This window comes from Zingiber officinale, chromosome 6A (assembly GCF_018446385.1).
Source record: "Zingiber officinale cultivar Zhangliang chromosome 6A, Zo_v1.1, whole genome shotgun sequence".
Taxonomy (NCBI): Eukaryota; Viridiplantae; Streptophyta; class Magnoliopsida; order Zingiberales; family Zingiberaceae; genus Zingiber; species Zingiber officinale.
In genome coordinates, this window is record NC_055997.1 from 125,613,599 (window position 1) to 125,633,821 (window position 20,223).

Sequence of the window (20,223 nt, forward strand, 5' to 3'; positions counted from 1 at the left end):
TTATTATATTGGGGCTCATAAATTTTACATGTATATATATATACCTATATAAATTAAATATGAATATTAATGTAAAAATATATGAGTTTGGATATTAAATATTTAAAATTATAGTTAAAAAACTTTTAATGAAGATTTATTTTCATCAGTAATTTTAATTTTTTAGTTAGTTATATTTGGTTAAAAAATTTAAATTTTTTATAGATTAAATCTGGATTTTTTTAGTCTTTTACTCGTGTTAGATTTAATTAATAATTTTATTTTTTTACAATTAAAATTAGATTTGTTTGATAATTTTTTTATTTTTTTATTAAAATTTAATTAGTAATTTTAAAATTTTTGCTGATAAAATTTTAATTTATTAATCAAAATTAAATTTTGTTAATAAATTAAAATTATTTATTGGTTATAATTAATTAATATTTTTTTATAAAAATATTTTTAAAAGTCAAAAGCATATTTAATACTGTAGTATTATGTTTCTTAACTTTTATTTTTCTTTCATTATTTTCTTTAATAAGTCACTATCGATATTTTCTAACTAAATAAATTTTATTAATAATTTATCAAAAGTTAAAATTGATAAAAAGATAATTTAATTCATGAAGCTCCCGTCAATACGAGATTCTGAGGAAAGTTTATTATATGTAGTGACTATATCTAGTACACGAACCTATTTCCTCTAGGTCATATAATAATTTTACCGCTGTGTCGAGACTTTCCTTCTTCGAAGTTAAAAATGATTGATAATTTTTTAAAAAAATTATAATTAAAATGTATATTAAAAGTATTACAATAATTTATTTCTTTATTCTAAATTAGTTAATATAAAATATTTTTTATTTTTTAAATTTTACTAATAATAAAAAAATAAAGTTTGACATAATAAAGTTATTGCTATGTCACTTAATTAGTCACTACTTCTAATTGTATAAATAATTATTAGCAATATATGCTACCTTTTAAATTTTACTAATAAAATTAAATATCACCCTTGAGATATGGTTGAGTTGGCTAATACAGGGTAGATATTGTGACAATGGACAAGGTGATAAATCTCGGCAAAGCCAAGAAAAATGCTCTCCTCGCAGTGGCCAATTACAGCTTGGTCGTAAGGTCGATCGTGTTGGGCTGCTAGGGTGGTAAATTCCACCTTTTACTATAAGTAACAAAATTAAATATTTCTAATAATATTTATTTAAAAATTATTAAAATTTTATTTTCGCCTAGGACCTCAAGATTAATTTAAAAAATATTAAATTTTTTTTCACATAGGACCTCAAAAATGATTGAGACCACCTTGATAAGAATATTATATTATACATGTGTATTTTCAAATAAATGGTAAATTTTAAGTCTATTATTTTTTCATGATAAAGTAACACTAAAACGTATATTAGTTAATCATATAGTAAAGTATACAGTTTATCCTATAGTAAAGTATATGGTATGGTTAAAAAACATGATGAGCCAAATACTACTAAACATGGAATGATGGATTTAATTTCATAGAAATTTTTTAGTAATCATCTGGGTAATCAGAAAAGTACAAATAAAAATTTATCTTAATAACTAACATTCTCAAATCTCCGTTAAAAAAAATCCTTAATAATATACCATAATTAAATCTCATCCTGATCTATCATTAGAGAATTTAACCATAACATCTTACCCTAGGAGCATATGGGATGGTTTAAGGTCCCTAAGGCGTAGTAGAGCGGGAGGCGCATAGTTTCATGACCAAAAAATCTAGGGTTCGATGCTCGGGGTGTCATTATCTAAGATTAACGTCCCGACTATGCGCTTTCAGTTGTGTACCTATATTTACCTCCCTCCATATCCCTAAGACCGGCTCTAGAGGGGCTGCTGATATGACGATTCCACATATGGGATGGTTTAAGATTATACGAAAGACGAGCAGGGTTAATTAAGATTCGATTGGTTTAAGAGATAAGAAAAATAATCTCGTGTTTAATCAATTACAATGGTACTCTCTCAACAAAAAAATAAATAATCTTGACAGAATTAATCAATGGATTGACACTAATTCACTAATCATCCGAATTGAAAGATCGATAGAGTTGACTTCTTCCTTTAGAAATCGAGGCCAATGCAATGGTTTAGTTGCTGGAGTGGAGTCTCTCCCACTTGAGATTGAGAGGTAGAATCTCAGGCGACACATAAATCCCTCGGGCAGGCTGGACGGACCTTCACCTTGTTTTTTTGCCGCTGGAGTGGAGTCTCTCCAACTGATTAATTCCTTATCAAACAGATAAGGGCACAAGAATACTTGTCTCTAAAATCCTGCACTGCTAAAATGCACATAAACATTTTCCTCTGTTATTATCCACATCAACGGCTATAAAGCTCGACCATAATTCATTTCTTCCTCCCATAATGGCTCATGCACACATCAACCCTTTTTCCATTTGATTTCAAGTGGAGCGTTTCGAGCGAAAGCATAATAGAGGGAGGTGTAGACTCCAATAATTAACAGGGAAAATTACAAGAACATCACACAAAACTTTATCAAGCAAAAAAAAAGCAGGAATATAAAGATTTTGAACAAAAAGTATCAACAGGTGTTTCACCGTCATGAAGCTTTGTTCGAATAAATCAAACCACCAACAAAGAAAACTATAAATCCAAGATGGCTGATAAGATAAACTTTTTCTTTTTATCATTGCGATACACTGTTTTTCAGTTTAAAAGGGCACACTACCAACAATCATATGAAGATACGATGTTGGATCTTCTTGATGATATATATTTGCAATTGGCTGAGATGTTGCTCTGACAGGCTGATAAAACTTCTTGGTTTTCATTTATAAGGTTTATTCCTGTGTCAAGATTTGGAGGAAAACAAATAGTTGTTATGTACCAGAAAAAATTATACCAAGTTAAGTGCAAAATAGCTTAATTTATCTCATCAACAACATTGATACAAGCATTTTTAAATAGTTTCAATTGCTTTAGGAAAACCATTTCAATCTGACCATTATTTCTCTATTTAACCACTTGAATCTACAGATCAGCAAACACAGTGCTATTAGGAAGACAAATTAAGGTAACAAGTTCATCAACTGAGTGCAATAGAACCAATAAGATATTTAATTTGAAGCTTATAGGAGATGTAGGGAGAGGGAACAACAGAAGAAACATGCAAAGATAACAAGTTTGCATGATCACCTGCACTCGAGGGGCTTAACAATGCAAGAAGAAGAAACAAGTTTAGAATATATATTCTATTGCGGCAAGTTACTTTCATTGCTAACGATCATGAAACTGTATTATGGTAGTTTATGCTGACGGAAACATCTAAAATAAATGTTTAGCTACTGATTAAAAATTGAAAGAAAAAAATAGATGATTTAGAAGCACAAATTCAATGGTATAAATAATATTGCTCTTTCTATGACTAATAACAACAAACAGGTTATGAGCATAGCAATTGTACCGTTAGATTTTGTTCCTCGGCAGCTCCCTTCTTCTCATTTGTCTTCCCAGTCGCCACCATTTCTGCCATGATTTCCTTTTTCTTCTTCAGTTTGGCGCGGGGCTTCGTCGGCTGCAGGTGGCGCGCCTGGAAGCCCACCATGGCTCTCAGCAGCAACAGCAGCGCGCCCTCCACCTCCGCCCCCTTTCCACTCGGCTCCATCACTCGCAACGCCCTCGCCACCGCCTCCATTGTGCTCACACAACCCTGGAATGGCTCCTTCCTCAGCACCAGCTCGGACTCGAACGTGCTCGGCCCCTCCACCCCCGGATCGTATCCGCCCAGTGAAACCCTAACAGCAAACCGCTCGAGGAATGGCGCGCTCGCCGCCGCCATCTCCTTTGCTTGCCTCCACGTGCCGTCGAACACGACGAGGACGGAGGGCAGGGGCCCCGACTCGGTGGCAAAGAGGGAGAGATCCCTGCCTCCGGGTAAGAGGAAGACAGCGGAGGGGCGATCGGTCGCGTTCCGGTAGAGGGAGTCGAGGAGGGAATGGGAGCCGAGGCGGAGTCGGCGGCCAGGGAGGGCGTCGCATCGCAGGAGGGAGCGGGAGAGAAGGGGGAGGGTGGAGAGAGGGTTGCGGCGGAGGGCGTGGGGATGGTGGAGGACGATGATAGTAGTGGAGGTAGGGATCGGCTGAGCGGGGAGATGGGCGCACACGCACACGCTCACTGGCCGTCCGCACCCGTCCCAGCACATCTCCCGTCCGCCTTTCTCCACTCCGACGGCCGCCGCCGCCGCCACTTCTTCCGCATCGTTACGACCGCCATCATCCACTTCGTCACTTCCTCCCATGATGATATTAGAAAAACTTTATCAGGCAAAAATAATAAATAAAATAAAGAGGAAGATATATATTTTGAAAAAAAAAAAAAAGAAAAAAAAACAGTGTTTTAACTCCTGAAATAAATAAATAAAATAAGGCAGGAATACAGAGACTTGGAACAAAAAGGGATCAATAAACAAATATTTACCGCCTTGAAGCTCTGTTGGAAAAAGTTAAACCATCATTAAAAAGAAAACTACATATCCAAAATTACACTTGGCACAAAAAAAACAAATGCTAGCAGGAAATCATAATTCTTCCTTCTTTCTACCATTGCCCATAGCTGTAAGACAAACCAAATTCAACAAATGTTTGATCAGGAATAGGAAGAGCATACTGCAGAAGTTTTAGAGACAACAAAAGTAAACCAAATTACACTAAAATTCTCAAAGTGATTGTCAAAAGAAAAGGCTTAAGAATAATGATGTTAATTAGCTACCTAACTAGAAAAGATAACCAAGTATAGACTTTGTTGAACAACTTCAAAGAGAAGTTTTAGATTGTCATTTACTAGCATTAGCAAAAGCCATATCTCCTAGCATAAATATGGGCTCTAAATACTTTTAATGTGTCACTGAATAAATTTCATCTGAAGATCCTTTTCCACTTCTCCCAATTTTCAAACTTCAAAAGTAATCACTACATCCTTATCCTTATTATTTTATTGATTAAGGCAAATGTACTAACAATTGGGTTAATAATTATCTCATTTTTCCAATTTCAAACTAAAAGCAATTTTTTGTGTTATTAAACAAAACACATGCATACATTATTTTTTCTGAATATGTGTAACAGGCACTGGGAGTACAAAGGCACCAATTGCATGGCAATAGAACCCAGTTGGCGCAACCACGGCCTAGGTAATTCTAGATTATTGGGGTAAGAAGGGTATGCAGCTGCAAAAGGAAAGGAACGGCTGAAAAAGAGGTATGGCTTCATTTTTTTTACTGTGGTAATGTTTCAAAAACTATAAGATGAGAAGATACCAGTAAAAGGGATGACAGTGACCAAAAGAATGAACTCCGTGGATGAGTACTATCATAAAATTGTAACAGCAATTATAATTCATATAGAGAAGCCAACATAAGAGTGTTATTTGGATCATATTCATCTGAGCATGTAGTAGCAGATAAACAACATACTGAGGCACTAGATCTTAGCTAGCAATGTAGATAAATTAAACACAGATGGAATAAACCTTGTGAGCCACTCCATCTGGTGTATAATATTTATTTGCAATTTCAAGGCATCTCTCATCTCTTTCACATGCAACTAATTGACCGAGTCTCAGGTAAAACCATTGCAATACCTAAAGAAGAGTAACCTTGAGATAAAGAGCAGAAATTTTTAGCTGAGAATTATCCTTAATTATATAGCATTCTTTAAATAGAATGGTTAACAAATAAATCATAGTTGCATCTATATTTAGCACATCTGCAAGGAAATTAGCTCATCTACTAGTCCTAACGATATAGGTTGATCAATAAACTGCAACATAATGAGTCCAAAGTTTAGCACGTGTTAAATTGTCAAATCCTACGATATCACTTAGTGAAAGCGAGTTCTAATCAAGACAACAACAAATGAGGAATTAGGCCCAATTGTATAGGCGGGAGAAAATGATTATCTACCATTAAGTTTTATATAGAATGATGAGTTATGACAAGGTTATTTAACTAAGTCTAATTTTTATATAGAATGACGAGTGATGACAAGACAATCTAGCTAAGTTCAAGTAATATTAATGCTTGAAAGCAAGCAATTAAAGAACAAATTCAAGATCATGCAATTGCAATAACTGAAGAAAACAAGACATGATGATTCAAAAGGTCTATAGAAGAAAAGTAAGTGGATCCAAACAAAGATATATTTAAAGAAATCATACTGTATAGACACCAACTTGAATACGCCTTTGTGCTCCAAGAATTTGTGCAAGAATCACTTCACTAGTAGTTGGGCTTGATCAGAAGATACCTATAGGAAAAAGTTATTTATTTAGGACCAGGTGCCACAAGCTTAAACACTAAAGAAAATACATATATTTTGTGTTCGATCCAGGGCTGAGATGCAGAATAAAAAAAACTCTGGTCTCTGGTGTAATATTCATGTAGAATACAAGAGTTAAGACTGATATGAAAATACAAAGTTTGTGTATGGTTATAAAGTGAAATTTACTACTGTTGATTTTTTATCTTTCTCTTCAAGGGGATTGTTTAACTAAGTCATGACTGTGACGAAAGGCACCTTCAATGATCACAATGAAATGAGTCACCTTCATGGGCAAATCTGACCAAAACATATAATCTCTTTTATTCCTGAACAACTTTGGCCCATTCCCAATTTGACGTAATTTATTATTAATGTTTTATCACCCTAAATTTTTCTCCAATATGTAATTTCCTTATATGGTCATTTCGATATAGGACTAATCTATCATCATCAATCGTATTAAAGACGACGCCACAGTTCTGCTACGAATTCTCACATAAAAACGAGAAATGACTTGAAGGACAGAGGTTCAAAAGGATCTCAAATTGCATATCAAACGAAATACATTCGAGACAAGATGTACTCTAGAACATGAGGCAAAAGCAACGAAACAAGCAGTAATACCTGCACCTGGCTTCCTGGCATAGTCGATGATTCTTCCCGCAGTTCACGAAGAATCTAAACTCGTCAAATCAAAATTAATTAAACCAGATTCCGCCCGCTGAAACGATGGGAAAAACAGCGAGATGTGAGCATTACCGGATGTTCGCGGACATTGGATAAGACACATTTGTATAGATGAGGGGTGAGGTTGATGACCTGCTTTCCCCCGTAGCTGTCGTCCTCGGAGGTCACCACGGATGATGGTTCGGCGCTGGTAGCGGGTCTCCTTGCGTGATTTGGCAGCAAATGCAGGATTGGCAGCAGAGAAATCTACTCGCGTTCGCAAGGGAACGAAGGTGGGAGACAGAGAGGAGGGGGACAAGGGGCCTTGATGGGAGAAGAGAGCTCAGCAGGGCACAGAGTGGAAGCGGTCGGATGGACATGGCCACGGAACCGGTTCGCCGCCTTGAATCAAAGTCAAAGTAAATAAACTACTTGTTATCCGTAGACGCTTAAAGATATAACAATATAATATTCCCCGGGTCATGGTGATGGAAAGTTTAAAGATATAACAATATAGGTTGATCATCTCAGAGTTAACGCTACATTAATTATTTTTTATATATAATAATATAATATAATCAATGGAATAAATAAAAATTTATTTTAAAATAATTATCAAAATTACTAATAATTAATGATGATTAGATTATTGAATTCAGTTCTAACCAAAATAATGAAGAATTCAGAAAATAAACCATATAGATTTAATCAAAATAGTCTATAAAGTTTATTATGAAATTCAAATAATTTATTATCAAATAGGAAAACCATTAATAATTTATATTGAGAATGATAAAATTATTAATGATATTGAGATTTTATTAATATCATTGAAATTTATCATTAAGCACAATATTAATGGATCAATAAAATTTTACATTTGACTGGATATGATTGGTGATAAATAGGGGAAAAAACTATAATGTAATGTAATTTTATTTATTTTTTTATTTTTTGATAAGTGGTAGACAATCAAGAAGTTTTCAGAAAAAAGTCACTTAAAGTCAAATAAATCCAGGACAAAATTAAACTAAGAGACATCGGTTTGATTTTCCCCATCTATAACTGGGGCTGCAAATATAAATTGTACCATTTTAATTAAAAATATCATATCTGCGATCATAATATCTAAAATATTCTATAATTCCTTTTAAATCTATAAATCCTGCATATATATATATCATCAGTATTCCATATTTTCGATTCAGAGAACATTCAATATACAGTGTTGAAAAATATATATATAAATTTTATAACAAAAATCATTAAGTTACTATTTAAAGAGAGATAGATTCATCAATAATATGTGTATGTGTTAAAACGAAATATTGATAAGTGTTTCAATTTAAAGGCAGCTCAATAGTGTTTCAATATTCACTCTCAGTTATCTTAAACAAGGAGTTAATAATAGATCATCAAATATAGATTTTAATGTTCATCTACTCCAGACTGAAGTTTTATGGCTTCGGAGCATCAATACGACGCTCAGTACGGGTCGTCGTCGTCTTCTTCGTCTTTGTCCGTCGACGTTTATCATCACACAGAGGTAGCGAATCGGGCGGATAGCAATTTTTCCTGACGCCATCAGAGTTTATCTGCAACATCAGAGAAGAAATGAGAAGTAAAATTATTTAAAATTGGTCGGCTGAATTATAATTGGACAATTGAATTGAGTATTTTTATTCTCTTTCAGGAAAATAAATATTAACGAAAAAAAATATATACTTCTTGGATAGAAATTATGCACTTAACAATTAAAATACTCACTGTAACTGTACGAACAGCTCCTCCACTCGCTGCATCGCTGGCTATAGCGAGCGATACAGCTTTCACTACTAATTTCTGCATTTTAAAACGGTCCCAATCTCTCAAATTACAATAATCCAAACAATATGAAAGCAAATACTCATAATGCTAAAAACAGAAATTGCATAAGTTGCCTTGACTTCTCACACCTCGGCTTTATCTTTGCTCATCCCTTCTTTCCATGCTCGGTCCAAAAAACCTTCAATACCGCTTGAGCCAGATCCTATTGAGAGTACACATGTGATCATATACAATATATGGACAAAAACATAAGTTTTATTTTGATTCTCAAAATTAGGATATTTATACCAACCATCAATTGCATAAGGCAGCTTTAAAATTGTCCCTCCTTGCGCGACAGCAAATATTTGACCTCCTTCGTACTTATCCCATCCACCAACAATCATACCCATCTGCCCCATTTGTATCGCGTTCTTTTGTAGAATAGTATAAGAGTGCTATTGTGTATCTTAAAATAAATAAATAAAAAATTATAGCATGTATTTCACTAGGAATCGTAATGTTTTGGTACCGTATTTTTATAAGAGAATAATCTAACTAAATTAGCCGTCGCTTTGACAGTTGCAGGTTGCCCAAATTGAATTCTGTGGCATAAACAAACAAAATACATGTTTCATGTTTTTACAAATACGAAGTAAATATTATAGTGTAGCTCACGTTTGTTGATCCAGAATGTTTCTAACATAATCTGAGACAAACTCCAAAACAGCAGCCTATAAAAAACCAAAACTTGTTAAAAGACTGCATTAAGAACCTCAAAAAACTAAACTAATAATCACGATCCCATAGAAGACATCCCAACCTTTTGTGGTAAAAAAAAAAATAAAAAACGATTTGAGATAGAAATAGAGATCAAATTCCTACCAATATAACTAGAAGAAGTTATATCTACTTAAAATAATAATGAACCTAAAAAAATACAGAGGCCCTTACCGGTCCAGAACGACAAATATAAACTTTGTCCGTTAGCTGGGTGATCTTGTCCGACACCGAATCATTAGCGACAAGCATTCCTATGGTCATCCTGGAATCTGCGCCAAGGACGACGCCGTCGTCGTAAGTCACGCCAACAATCGTTCCCATGCAATAGGGAGCGTTGAGGTGGAGATCCATTGCTGCGTTGAGGTGGAGATCCATTGCTGCGTTGAGGTGGAGATCCATTGCTACTTGGGAAAATCTGAGAGGAAGCGAGAGGATGCGGAAAAATAAAAATACGCATATTTATCTATGTCTACTATGTTGGCATTGCATTTATAGGAAGATATTAAATTAGATATATCGTATATTTTTGAAGATTTATAGATATTTGATTTGATTTAGTTGTCAATGATCTCATTCCTTATAAATAGTTGTAGTTTATTCATATTTATTTCGTATGGAATAATTGTATATAATCTTATTATTATGATGAATAATATTGATTGATTTTTAAAATCTTTCGGAAGAAGCCGACAGGAGAATCATGCTCGTGATTCCTATATGATGTGTGCAATATCTTTTCTGCATAGTAGAATAACTACCATTTTTTTTCTGCCCATCTGACACATATAATTAATTAATATTGATTCGAACATGATCATCTTTATGCTTCGCCTTAATTAATACTATTAAGTTTAAGTAATTAAGTCACACACTATAAAGGACGAATATCATTTTTAAATTTCAAAATATCATATATAATAGTTGTATTTAATTAGTAATTACCCGGGTACTATTCGAGGCCCATGGACAAAAAGAGAAAAGGGACCTATAGGAAAAAAAATTATACTAACGTATAATTTGAATATAGTTTAATAGAAAATTTAAAAAATAATATATTTCATTTAAAATATAATAAACTTGATACAAAATATATTTCTCAAGATTCGTCAAAAAGTACAACACTGTATAAAATATCTTTCCTAAGTTTCTTCAAAAAGTGTAATACCGATAAATAAAAAAAATAAGTATGAAATAATTATTGAAAAAAATTATATTTTCTAGCACTTTGAGAAGCAAAATCATCAATAAGTTTTTCAAAATTAAAATTTTCCAATACCTCATTTTTTATATATAAAATTGTCAAACTCTTTATATTCAAATTATTATTATCAGTTTCTCTCAATTCTTCCTAATCATTCGTAGCATGATTATGATCATCATTTTCTCTCAATTCTTCCCGTTCATTGATTGCATTATCATTTAATTCTTCTTGATTATTCGATTATTGCTCATTTGTTGTATGATTATTTAGTTCTTATTGACTTTCTTCTTGTAATTCATCAATTGAATCTTTAATTGAAGAACTAGTTTTAAAAAACCTTACAAAGAACCTCTTTTGTGAGTTTTAATAATCTATTTCACTCTTTTTCTTTTATTTTTTTTTTACTTCAAATTGATATTTCTTTGAAAGTATGTTTGTACTATAAATTTTAAGTGTAAAAATAAAACACACTAAATCAACAACAAGGCTAACAATGAAATAAACATAAGCCTGGTTCATGCTAAATTTTAATATGTTTGTGGAAATAATAGTTGTAGAACATAAAGTCTGGTTCATGCTTGAAGCAATCGATATAATCTATTCTATGATAATTAAAATTGGGATGATTTATTTTAACACATTCAATTCTATAAGAAAAATAATAAAATATTGGCTCCAATACAATATAAAAATCAATATTGAATATTAATAAAAAAGTATAGATAAGTAGGTAACTTATGTCGTAAGTTTATATATTGATGAATGATGATATTGATGAAACTAAAATTTCAATTGGAGATTAATTTTTTTTATTTAATTATAAAAGATTCAAAGGAGAAAAAAAATACGAAATTAGCATTTATGATCCATATTTTACTCTTCAGTGTCTTATGACTTGGGTAAACAATAAAATCTTGGAAAGAGAAAAAAAATAATTACTTACCTTCTTTTTTTTCTTTCTTTTATTTTTTAGATTATTTTTCTTAAATTTTAATAGAAAATATATATTTTTTAGACTTTATTAAAACAATTCAACAATATATATTTGAACCTTTATTAAAATAATCTAATAATTTTTTAGAGTTTTTTTATTAAAATAATCTAATTATATATATAATATATATTATATATTATATATGCATAGTAAATTTGAGACCTCCTAAGAATCGGGGGCCTTGGCGATCGTTCTGATGATATACCTTAAAGCCGACCTTAGTAATTACGAGGTCGAAATTAATATTTTTAGATTAATGAAAAGCTAAACTTACTCACGTTCATATATAATATAATTAATGAGAACTCGTCGTATACTATTGTACAGTGGGATAAGGTTGACATGTTTTCTATAGTAGTTAATATGCATTATCTATATTAACATTTATGATGTGATGTGATGTAATTAATTATATTAATTTGAATAATTTTATTTATCCTTCGATTATGATTTTTAAGTCCATCATCTTAAATATTAAGGTGTTATAAAATTAATCACTGACCACTCATAACATTCCATTCCATCTGTACGATAATAATATATTTTTTTTCGGGAAAATTACTGCACTGTGTACGATTAACGAGTGCTATGTCCTTTTTTTTTTACTGGTTTAGAACTCTTTCAAATACGTTACGTATATATAAAAGAAATAAATAACATCTAAAACTTACTGGTAATGTTTTCATTTGTTGTATTAAATTGATTAAATACGTTTTCAGCCTGTACATACCGACATCTTTATGAATTCGTGAAATCAGATTCTCTATTCTAAGATTTACATATCCCTGTATTTCTTCATCAATCGGACGATCATGACAAATTTATAATATACACTGTATCCTGATCAATAAAGAAAAATGTTAAGATAAGGGATCTGATATCCTCCTAAACGTGGCCGTGCAGTGCCTTAGTCGCTTGCAGTATCAAGCCAAAACAATCTGACGATGAGGATGACAATGACGATGTTGATGTTGACAATGTGGAGTAACGAAGGAAGAGCATGAATCGAGTGGGTTCACAAGAAAATATGAAGGAACTGTGGGACAAACTCATCGAACTGCACAACGGAACCAGCGATGCTAAGGTAACTAAACGAGATATTTATTTAAATAAATTATTTAATATAAAAATACAGGAAGGAGAATCGGCGAGTCGACTCCACGCGAGGATAAAGGATATCCTCAACGAGCTTCACACAATCGGACACCAAATGGAGAACCGCGACTTAATAAGGTACGCCGTAAAAGCATTTCCTTGAAATGCACTGTGGACTTCCATCGTGGATGCCTACAAAATTTCAAAGAGTCTTTCAAAATTAAAGTTAGACGAATTATTTTGTGAACTTGAGCTACATGAACAAACTAATATCAGAACCGAGAAAGGTGTTGCTCTTTTTGTAGGTTCCTCCAAGGAAAAGTCAAAAATCATTCCTGAATCTGAAGATGAGTTTGACCAAAACTCAGAAGACGAAGAACACCCGGTGAACTTGGTAAGAAAAATGTTCACTAGGAGAAAGACGAACTTCAACAGAAAAGACATGCAGAATATCAACTCCACTATCGAATCAAAAAATGTGACCTGTTTCAAATGCAACAAGAAGGGTCACCATAAGAACGAGTGCTCAAAGCTAAAGAACGACAAAACCAAGGCAACCAAAAAGAAGGCACTCAAAGCAATGTGGGACAAATCGTCTTCAGATGAATCAGATGTCCATGATTAGAAGCACCGAAGTTACCTCACACTGATGGCCCACAAATCAGAATCGGAGGACGAATCGAAAGACGGATTTGAACCCGAATTGAGCCACAAGTCTGTACTCGTTTCTGAAGGTTTCGATGAGATATATTTTAGTTTAAGCAAAACATTCTTTAAAGTAGTTGCATGTTTAAATAGAAAATTAACTAAACAAGAAAATCAAAATAATTTGCTCATTAGGAAAACCAACAACTCAAGGAATAAATTGAAAAATCAAATCTAAATCAAGTCGTAAAACTTGAGGAGGAAAATTCAACACTAAAATTGGAATTAACAAACAGCATTATACAACAAGTCTGGGATTGGATACAAGTCCAGCTCAATAAATAAGTCATTTATGTCACTTGTAACTGAAGACAAAAAACAAACTAAAGCTTAGGTTTCAAAAGTGTGTATAATCACGCAAGTAGGAATTAATCAATACTATGTATCTAAAAATAAAGTATATTATGTAAAATCAAATAACCCTATTCAGAATCCTAACTATAAAAGTAAATCAACTAAACCAAAATCAAATAATAGAAATAACTATAGAACCAAATCAAACCAAAACTATCATCAAGCCCATTATAATTATAAAAGTAATCGACATAAACCTAGAACTAAAATTTAATTCAGAGCAATAATTCAGGGGGAGGCTTCAAATTAGTTGGCACCTCCAAAAATAACCTGTCCGGCAGGGTAATTAGGTTTAGCTTAAAAATGGATAAAAGTTTAACTTGACATACGATACTGGTGAAGTTTTGGATGATAGTAGGTTAGGAAATCTCTGTCTATGCATGCCTAGGAAGATATGACTTCGACTTGATGCATTTGACTTAGTGGAACTAACTGAAGCTACCCATATATAACAGATCCTAACTAATTACACCAAGGTTTTGTACTAAGTTTAGTGGTTAGGACTATTTGAAAAATCTCGAAGGCATGATTACTCCAATGACGTCCAAATGACTCACCATAGCTCAGAAGTTGATTCAAAAAATATTTGTTTGTTGAGGCCAAAGCTAAACCTGAATCTAACGCAAAGTTTAACCAAACCTTGAAATTGAGCTTAACTCATTTCATAAAAATTATAGGATTTCCTAATTGAAAATTTAGATCGGGTGAGATAATTGAGTACTAAAATTAAATACAAATAAATTAATTTAATTTAATTTAAATCAAAATCAAATAAAATAATTAAATTAAATTAAATCAAATCAAATTTAATTTAATTTAAAATTAAAATCAAAATTCAATTTCAGATTATTTTTTTAAAAACAACTATTTTAACTTAAAAATTATTTAAAAAACTATTTTAACTTAAAATTATTTTAAAAACTATTTTAATTTAAAAAAATATTTTAACATAAAAATTCTTTTTTAAATAAAAATTATTTTAATCTAAAATTGATTTTTTTAAAAAAATATTTTAACATAATTTTTAAAAAAAAATATTTTAACCTAAAAACTATTTTTTAAAAAAATATTTAAAATTAAAAATTATTTAAAAATCTATTTTTAAATAAAAATCATTTCAAAAAACTATGTTAACCTAAAAATTATTTTAAACTAAAAAAAAAGTATTTTAACTTAAAAATTAAATATTTAAATAAAATATTTTAACTTAAAAACTATATTTTAAAAAAATATTTTAACTAAATATTACTTTTTTTAAAAAAATATTTAAAATAACAAATTATTTTCTTAAAAAAATCATTTTAACTAAAAAATGATTTTTAAACACTATTTTAACCTTAGGCAGTCGAGTATAAAACCCCCGGCCTGAAGACCGTAGAGCGGCGACGTTAAACTCTAAAGTCGAACCGGAGACTATAAAAACCCCGACTTGAAGACCATCGAGCGGCGACGTTAAACTCTAGAGTCGAACCGGCGACTATAAAACCCCCGGCCTGAAGACCGTCGAGCAGCGACGTTAAACTCTAGAGTCGAACCGGCGACTTTAAAACCTCCGGCCTAAAGACTGTCGAGCGACGACGTTAAACTTTAGAGTCGAACCGGCGACTATAAAAACTCTAGCTTAAAGACCGTCGAGCGACGACGTTAAACTCTAGAGTCGAATGTGCGACTATAAAAACTCCGACTTGAAGACCGTTGAGCGGCGACGTTAAACTCGAGAATCGAACCGGCGACTATAAAAACCCCGGCATGAAGACCGTCGAGCGGCGACGTTAAACTCTAGAGTCGAACCGGCGACTATAAAAACCCTGGATTGAAGACCGTCGAGCGGCGACGTTAAACTCTAGAGTCGAACCGGCGACTATAAAAACCCCGGCTTGAAGACCGTCGAGCGGCGACGTTAAACTCTAGAGTCGAACCGGCGACTATAAAACCCCCGGCCTAAAGACCGTCGAGCAGCGACGTTAAACTCTAGAGTCGAACAGGCGACTATAAAACCCCCGGCCTGAAGATTGTCGAGCGACGACATTAAACTTTAGAGTCGAACCGACGACTATAAAAACCCCAGATTAAAGATCGTCGAGTGGCGACGTTAAACTCTAGAGTCGAACGGGCGACTATAAAAACTCCAGCTTGAAGACCGTCGAGCGGCGACGTTAAACTCTAGAGTCGAACCGGCGACTATAAAAACCCTGGCATGAAGACCGTCGAGCGGCGACATTAAACTCTAGAGTCGAACCGGCCACTATAAAAACCTTGGATTGAAGACCGTCGAGCGGCGACGTTAAACTCTAAAGTTGAACCGGTGACTATAAAAACCCCGGCTTGAAGACCGTCGAGTGACGACGTTAAACTCTAGAGTCGAACCGGCGACTATAAAACCCCCGGCCTGAAGACTGTCGAGCGGTGACGTTAAACACTAGAGTCGAACCAGCGACTATAAAAACCCTGGCTTGAAGACCGTCGAGTGACGACGTTAAACTCTAGAGTCGAACGGGCGACTATAAAAACCCCGGCTTGAAGACCGTCGAGCGGCGACGTTAAACTCTAGAGTCGAATGGGCGGCCATAAAAACCCAAGCTTGAAGACCGTCGAGCGGCGAAGTTAAACTCTAGAGTCGAACCGGCGACTATAAAAACCCTGGATTGAAGACCGTCGAGCGACGACGTTAAACTCTAGAGTCGAACCGACGACTATAAAAACCTCGGCTTGAAGACCGTCGAGCGGCGACGTTAAACTCTAGAGTCGAACCGGCGACTATAAAACCCCCGGCCTGAAGACTGTCGAGCGGCGACGTTAAACTCTAGAGTCGAACCAACGACTATAAAAACCCCGGCTTGAAGACCGTTGAGCGGCGATGTTAAACCCCAGAGTCGAACCGACGACTATAAAAGCCCGTCTGCAAGGACTAGTTCATCGGATATTCTTTCTCCCCCGTTTGGGGTTGAGCTTATCAGAGCATCTATCTCCCCCGTTCGGGGTCGAGCTTATCGGATATTCTTTCTCCCCCGTTCGGGGTTGAGCTTATCAGAGCATCTATCTCTCCCGTTCGGGGTCGAGCTTCTCGGATATTCTTTCTCCTCCGTTCAGGGTTGAGCTTATCAGATATTCTATCTCCCCCGTTCGGGGTCGAGTGATCGTCACTGGTCTCAGATTAGCTTCGGATATTTTATCTCCCCCGTTCGGGGTCGAGCAGTCTTCACGAGCATTTATCTCCCCCGTTCGGGGTCGAGCGGTCGTCACTGGTCGTAGACCAGCGTATCGGATATTCTATCTCCCCCGTTCGGGGTCAAGCGATTGTCATCATCGAATCTTCTATCTCCCCCGTTTGGGGTCGAGCGATTGTCACCATCAGATATTCTATCTCCCCCGTTCGAGGCCGAGCAGTTGCCACCATCGGATCTTCTATCTCCCTCGTTCGGGGTCGAGCCACCTTTATGAGCATCTATCTCCCTCATTCGGGGTTGAGCAGTCTTCACGAACATTTATCACCCCAGTTCGGAGTCGGGCAGTCTTCACTGGTCGCGGACCAGCTTAGCGAATTCTCTTATCTCCCCTGTTCAGGGTCGAGTGATTTCCACTGGGCGCAGGCCAACATATTAGAGCATCTTATCTCCCCCGTTATGGACAAGAGTATCTCCACTGGTTGCGGGTCAAGATATCTCATAGGCTCTGCATCCGTTCGGCTAAAGTCTTTCACTTCCGGGCGCCTTCGATTCACGGGCTACGCTCCAATTCAGTCAACGTGTGATGTGCTCGTTCGGCTCATGACTTTCGCTTCCATGCGTCTTCGATTCACGGGCTACGCTCAAGTTCAGTCTACGCGCGATGCGCTCGTTCGGCTCATGACTTCTGTCTCTGCGCATTCGATTTCATGGACTATGCTCCCATTCGATTTTCGGGCTCCACTCTTGCCCAACACTGCTTTGCCTGCTCGGTATTTGTCCAGGCGCTCACATAGAATTCGCTCGATAGTTTGGCCTGGCAGCAGCTCGGCCCTATCTTTCGTCGCTCGGATGACACTTTTGTCTCTTGGTCGCATTTTACAACAATCCGATCGTCATTTTATGATCACCCGGTCAGCATTCTCTAGGCCACTCATTCAACACTCTCAGAGTCATCCGACCAGGATCGCTTATTCGTCCGTTCGACCAGACACTTGAACTACTCGGTGGAACGCTCAACATTCGCTAGATGGTTCGGTTAGCATTTTACAATCCATTGGTCGACATCTTCTCAGTCACCCGTTCGACATCGCCTACTCGTTCGCTCGGACCACTCAGCATCTCGCGTGTCGCTCGGCTTACTATCATTTTACTCGTCGCTCGCTTGACGTTCTGCCACTCGCCCGGCATCGGCCTGTTGGTCGACTTGTTTCTCGTTGTTCGCTCGGCATCACCATAGCTACTCATTCGACCTAATAAGACGAGCCTAGTGATCTGATTTCGCGTCCGGTAGCGATTTTATTTTGGGCTTGGTCTAGTCAGTCGGACTTACGCCTCCTTCGATTAGACTTGAAGGGGAGGCTTGTGATGTGTGTTGGAATGTATACTAAAAGCCTAGCTTTTATATAAACATTTATAAGAATCACATTGGTCAAGTGTCTATATTTATATATACCAAATGTAGATGATCAATTAATTTATATTGTAGATAACATAGTGTGTGGTGTCACATACAGAAGATCGTGTTATCGGTTATTTATAAATTATAAACAGTAGCTTACGACTAAGATGAAAAGGAACAAACCATTGGAATAGTCGTAGTGTAATTAGGTATTAGTTTATCTTGACTAATAGATTACACTAGTCCACTCTAAGTGTATTGAGCAGGACCATTTAAGGTAAGTTCTTTTTATACTGATTTAATAAAAGAACTAGACCTTAGTTATTATGGAAGTGTGTGCTCTTAATCCTAATATAATAACAAGCACATATATTTAATATTTATTTCTTTGACTTATCAAAGGGTGAGATTTAGCTTGATAAATCAAAATGCCTGATAAGTTGGGAAATGATGTTACTTATAATATGACTTGTTGATTATAAAAGGAAATTGTGTCCTAGTAATCTAGGTTGATAATGTCCCCAAGAGGAGCTCATAAAGATTGTCATGTTAAACCCTGCAGGTGGACTTAGTCCGACATGATGATAAGGTTAAGTGGTACTACTCTTGGACTAAGATATTAATTAAATGAGTTGTCAGTAACTCACTTAATTAGTGGACATTCAACATCTTAAACACAGGGAGACTAACACACTCATAATAAAAATGAGCCCAAAAATGTAATTTGGGAGTGGTGCGGTAGTTCAATAATAATTCTTTAGTGGTATGAATTATTATTGATGAAGTTAAGTTGTGTGTTCGGGGCGAACACGGGAAGCTTAATTTTATCGGGAGACCAAAACCAATTTCTCCTCTCGGTCCCTATCGTAGCCTCTTGTATATAAAGATTTATACCCACCACATACCCACCTTCTTACCCATCCTAATGGGGTCGGTCAAGCTAGCTTGGAACCCAAGCTAGGGCCGGCCAAGACCAAGTGGATGAGCCAAGTTGGTGGCCGGCCAAAGCTTGGGTCCCAAGCTTAGATGGTCGGCTACTAGAAAATTAAAAGGAATTTTTATTAAAATTATTTCTTAAGCGGATATCATGAGTTTAAAAGAGAGTTTAAAATTTAAATATTTCCTTTTATAGCTTTCTACAAAAGATTAAGAAAAGATTTGAAATCTTTCTTTATTTGTAGATTGAAAGGAGATTTTAATTTTGAGAAAACTTTCATTTTTAACCATGTTCATGATTTAAAAGAAAGTTTAAAAAATTAAATATTCTCTTTTATTAGTTTCTACAAAAGATTAAGAAAAGATTTGATATCTTTACTTATTTGTAGATTGAAAAGATATTTTAATTTTTAAAGATAACTTTCCTTTTTGGAAATTATCCACATGTTTAAAAGAAAGATTTTAATTTATAGAATTTCCTTTTAACCAATCATGAAGGGATTAAAATTATTGGAGAATTTTTTTATAAATTTCCGGAAACAAATTAGGAAGTTTTAATTTTTATTTTAATTAAAACTTTCCTTGTTTTGGGGAGAAAGTGGCCAGCCAAGAAAATTGGAAAAAGAAAATTGATTTTTAATTAATTAATTTTTCTTTTCATGGCAAAAGAATTAAGGAAGTTTTTATTAAATTTCCTTATTTGCCAAGACCAAGGATTATAAAAGAGGAGGTAGAGGTGCCTTAATGGCTAACGACTCTATTCTTTTCTTCCTCTCTTTTCTTCCTTGGTGTGGTCGGCCCTAGGG

The 20,223-nt window shown here is 34.8% G+C and overlaps 2 protein-coding genes across 3 annotated transcripts; both read right to left on the minus strand.

Moving 5' to 3' along the window:
- Window positions 1-2,559: 2,559 nt before the first annotated feature.
- LOC121997932 (tRNA-uridine aminocarboxypropyltransferase 2-like) lies at window positions 2,560-7,269 on the minus strand. Of its 2 annotated transcripts, XM_042552607.1 has the most exons (5): window positions 7,071-7,269; window positions 6,936-6,989; window positions 6,208-6,296; window positions 3,458-4,280; window positions 2,560-2,840 (listed from the first exon to the last, which is right to left on the minus strand). In XM_042552607.1, exons 4-5 carry the CDS (start codon window positions 4,193-4,195, stop codon window positions 2,835-2,837), a joined length of 744 nt encoding a protein of 247 aa, XP_042408541.1. In that variant the 5' UTR covers window positions 4,196-4,280; window positions 6,208-6,296; window positions 6,936-6,989; window positions 7,071-7,269; the 3' UTR covers window positions 2,560-2,834. The 2 variants fall into 2 exon arrangements, with proteins under 2 accessions (XP_042408541.1, XP_042408540.1); XM_042552606.1 differs by lacking the exons at window positions 6,208-6,296; window positions 6,936-6,989; window positions 7,071-7,269 and having other exon boundaries at window positions 3,458-4,414.
- Window positions 7,270-8,434: 1,165 nt separating this feature from the next.
- Window positions 8,435-9,917, minus strand: LOC121995289 (proteasome subunit beta type-6-like). Its single transcript, XM_042549068.1, has 7 exons — window positions 9,738-9,917; window positions 9,462-9,517; window positions 9,316-9,388; window positions 9,097-9,217; window positions 8,933-9,006; window positions 8,745-8,819; window positions 8,435-8,572 (listed from the first exon to the last, which is right to left on the minus strand). The coding sequence occupies exons 1-7, from the start codon at window positions 9,915-9,917 to the stop codon at window positions 8,435-8,437; spliced, it is 717 nt and encodes a 238-aa protein (XP_042405002.1).
- Window positions 9,918-20,223: the final 10,306 nt, after the last annotated feature.

Bases quoted from the DNA above. Each gene is read 5' to 3' on its own strand.
- LOC121997932 (XM_042552606.1), bottom strand. From the start codon at position 4,291: ATGGGAGGAAGTGACGAAGTGGATGATGGCGGTCGTAACGATGCGGAA.
- LOC121995289 (XM_042549068.1), bottom strand. From the start codon at position 9,917: ATGGATCTCCACCTCAACGCTCCCTATTGCATGGGAACGATTGTTGGC. The intron at 9,389-9,461 runs GTGAGCTACACT...TTTATGCCACAG, and splicing joins AACATTCTGGATCAACAAAC to AATTCAATTTGGGCAACCTG. The intron at 8,820-8,932 runs GTGTGAGAAGTC...TTTAAAATGCAG, and splicing joins TGAGCAAAGATAAAGCCGAG to AAATTAGTAGTGAAAGCTGT.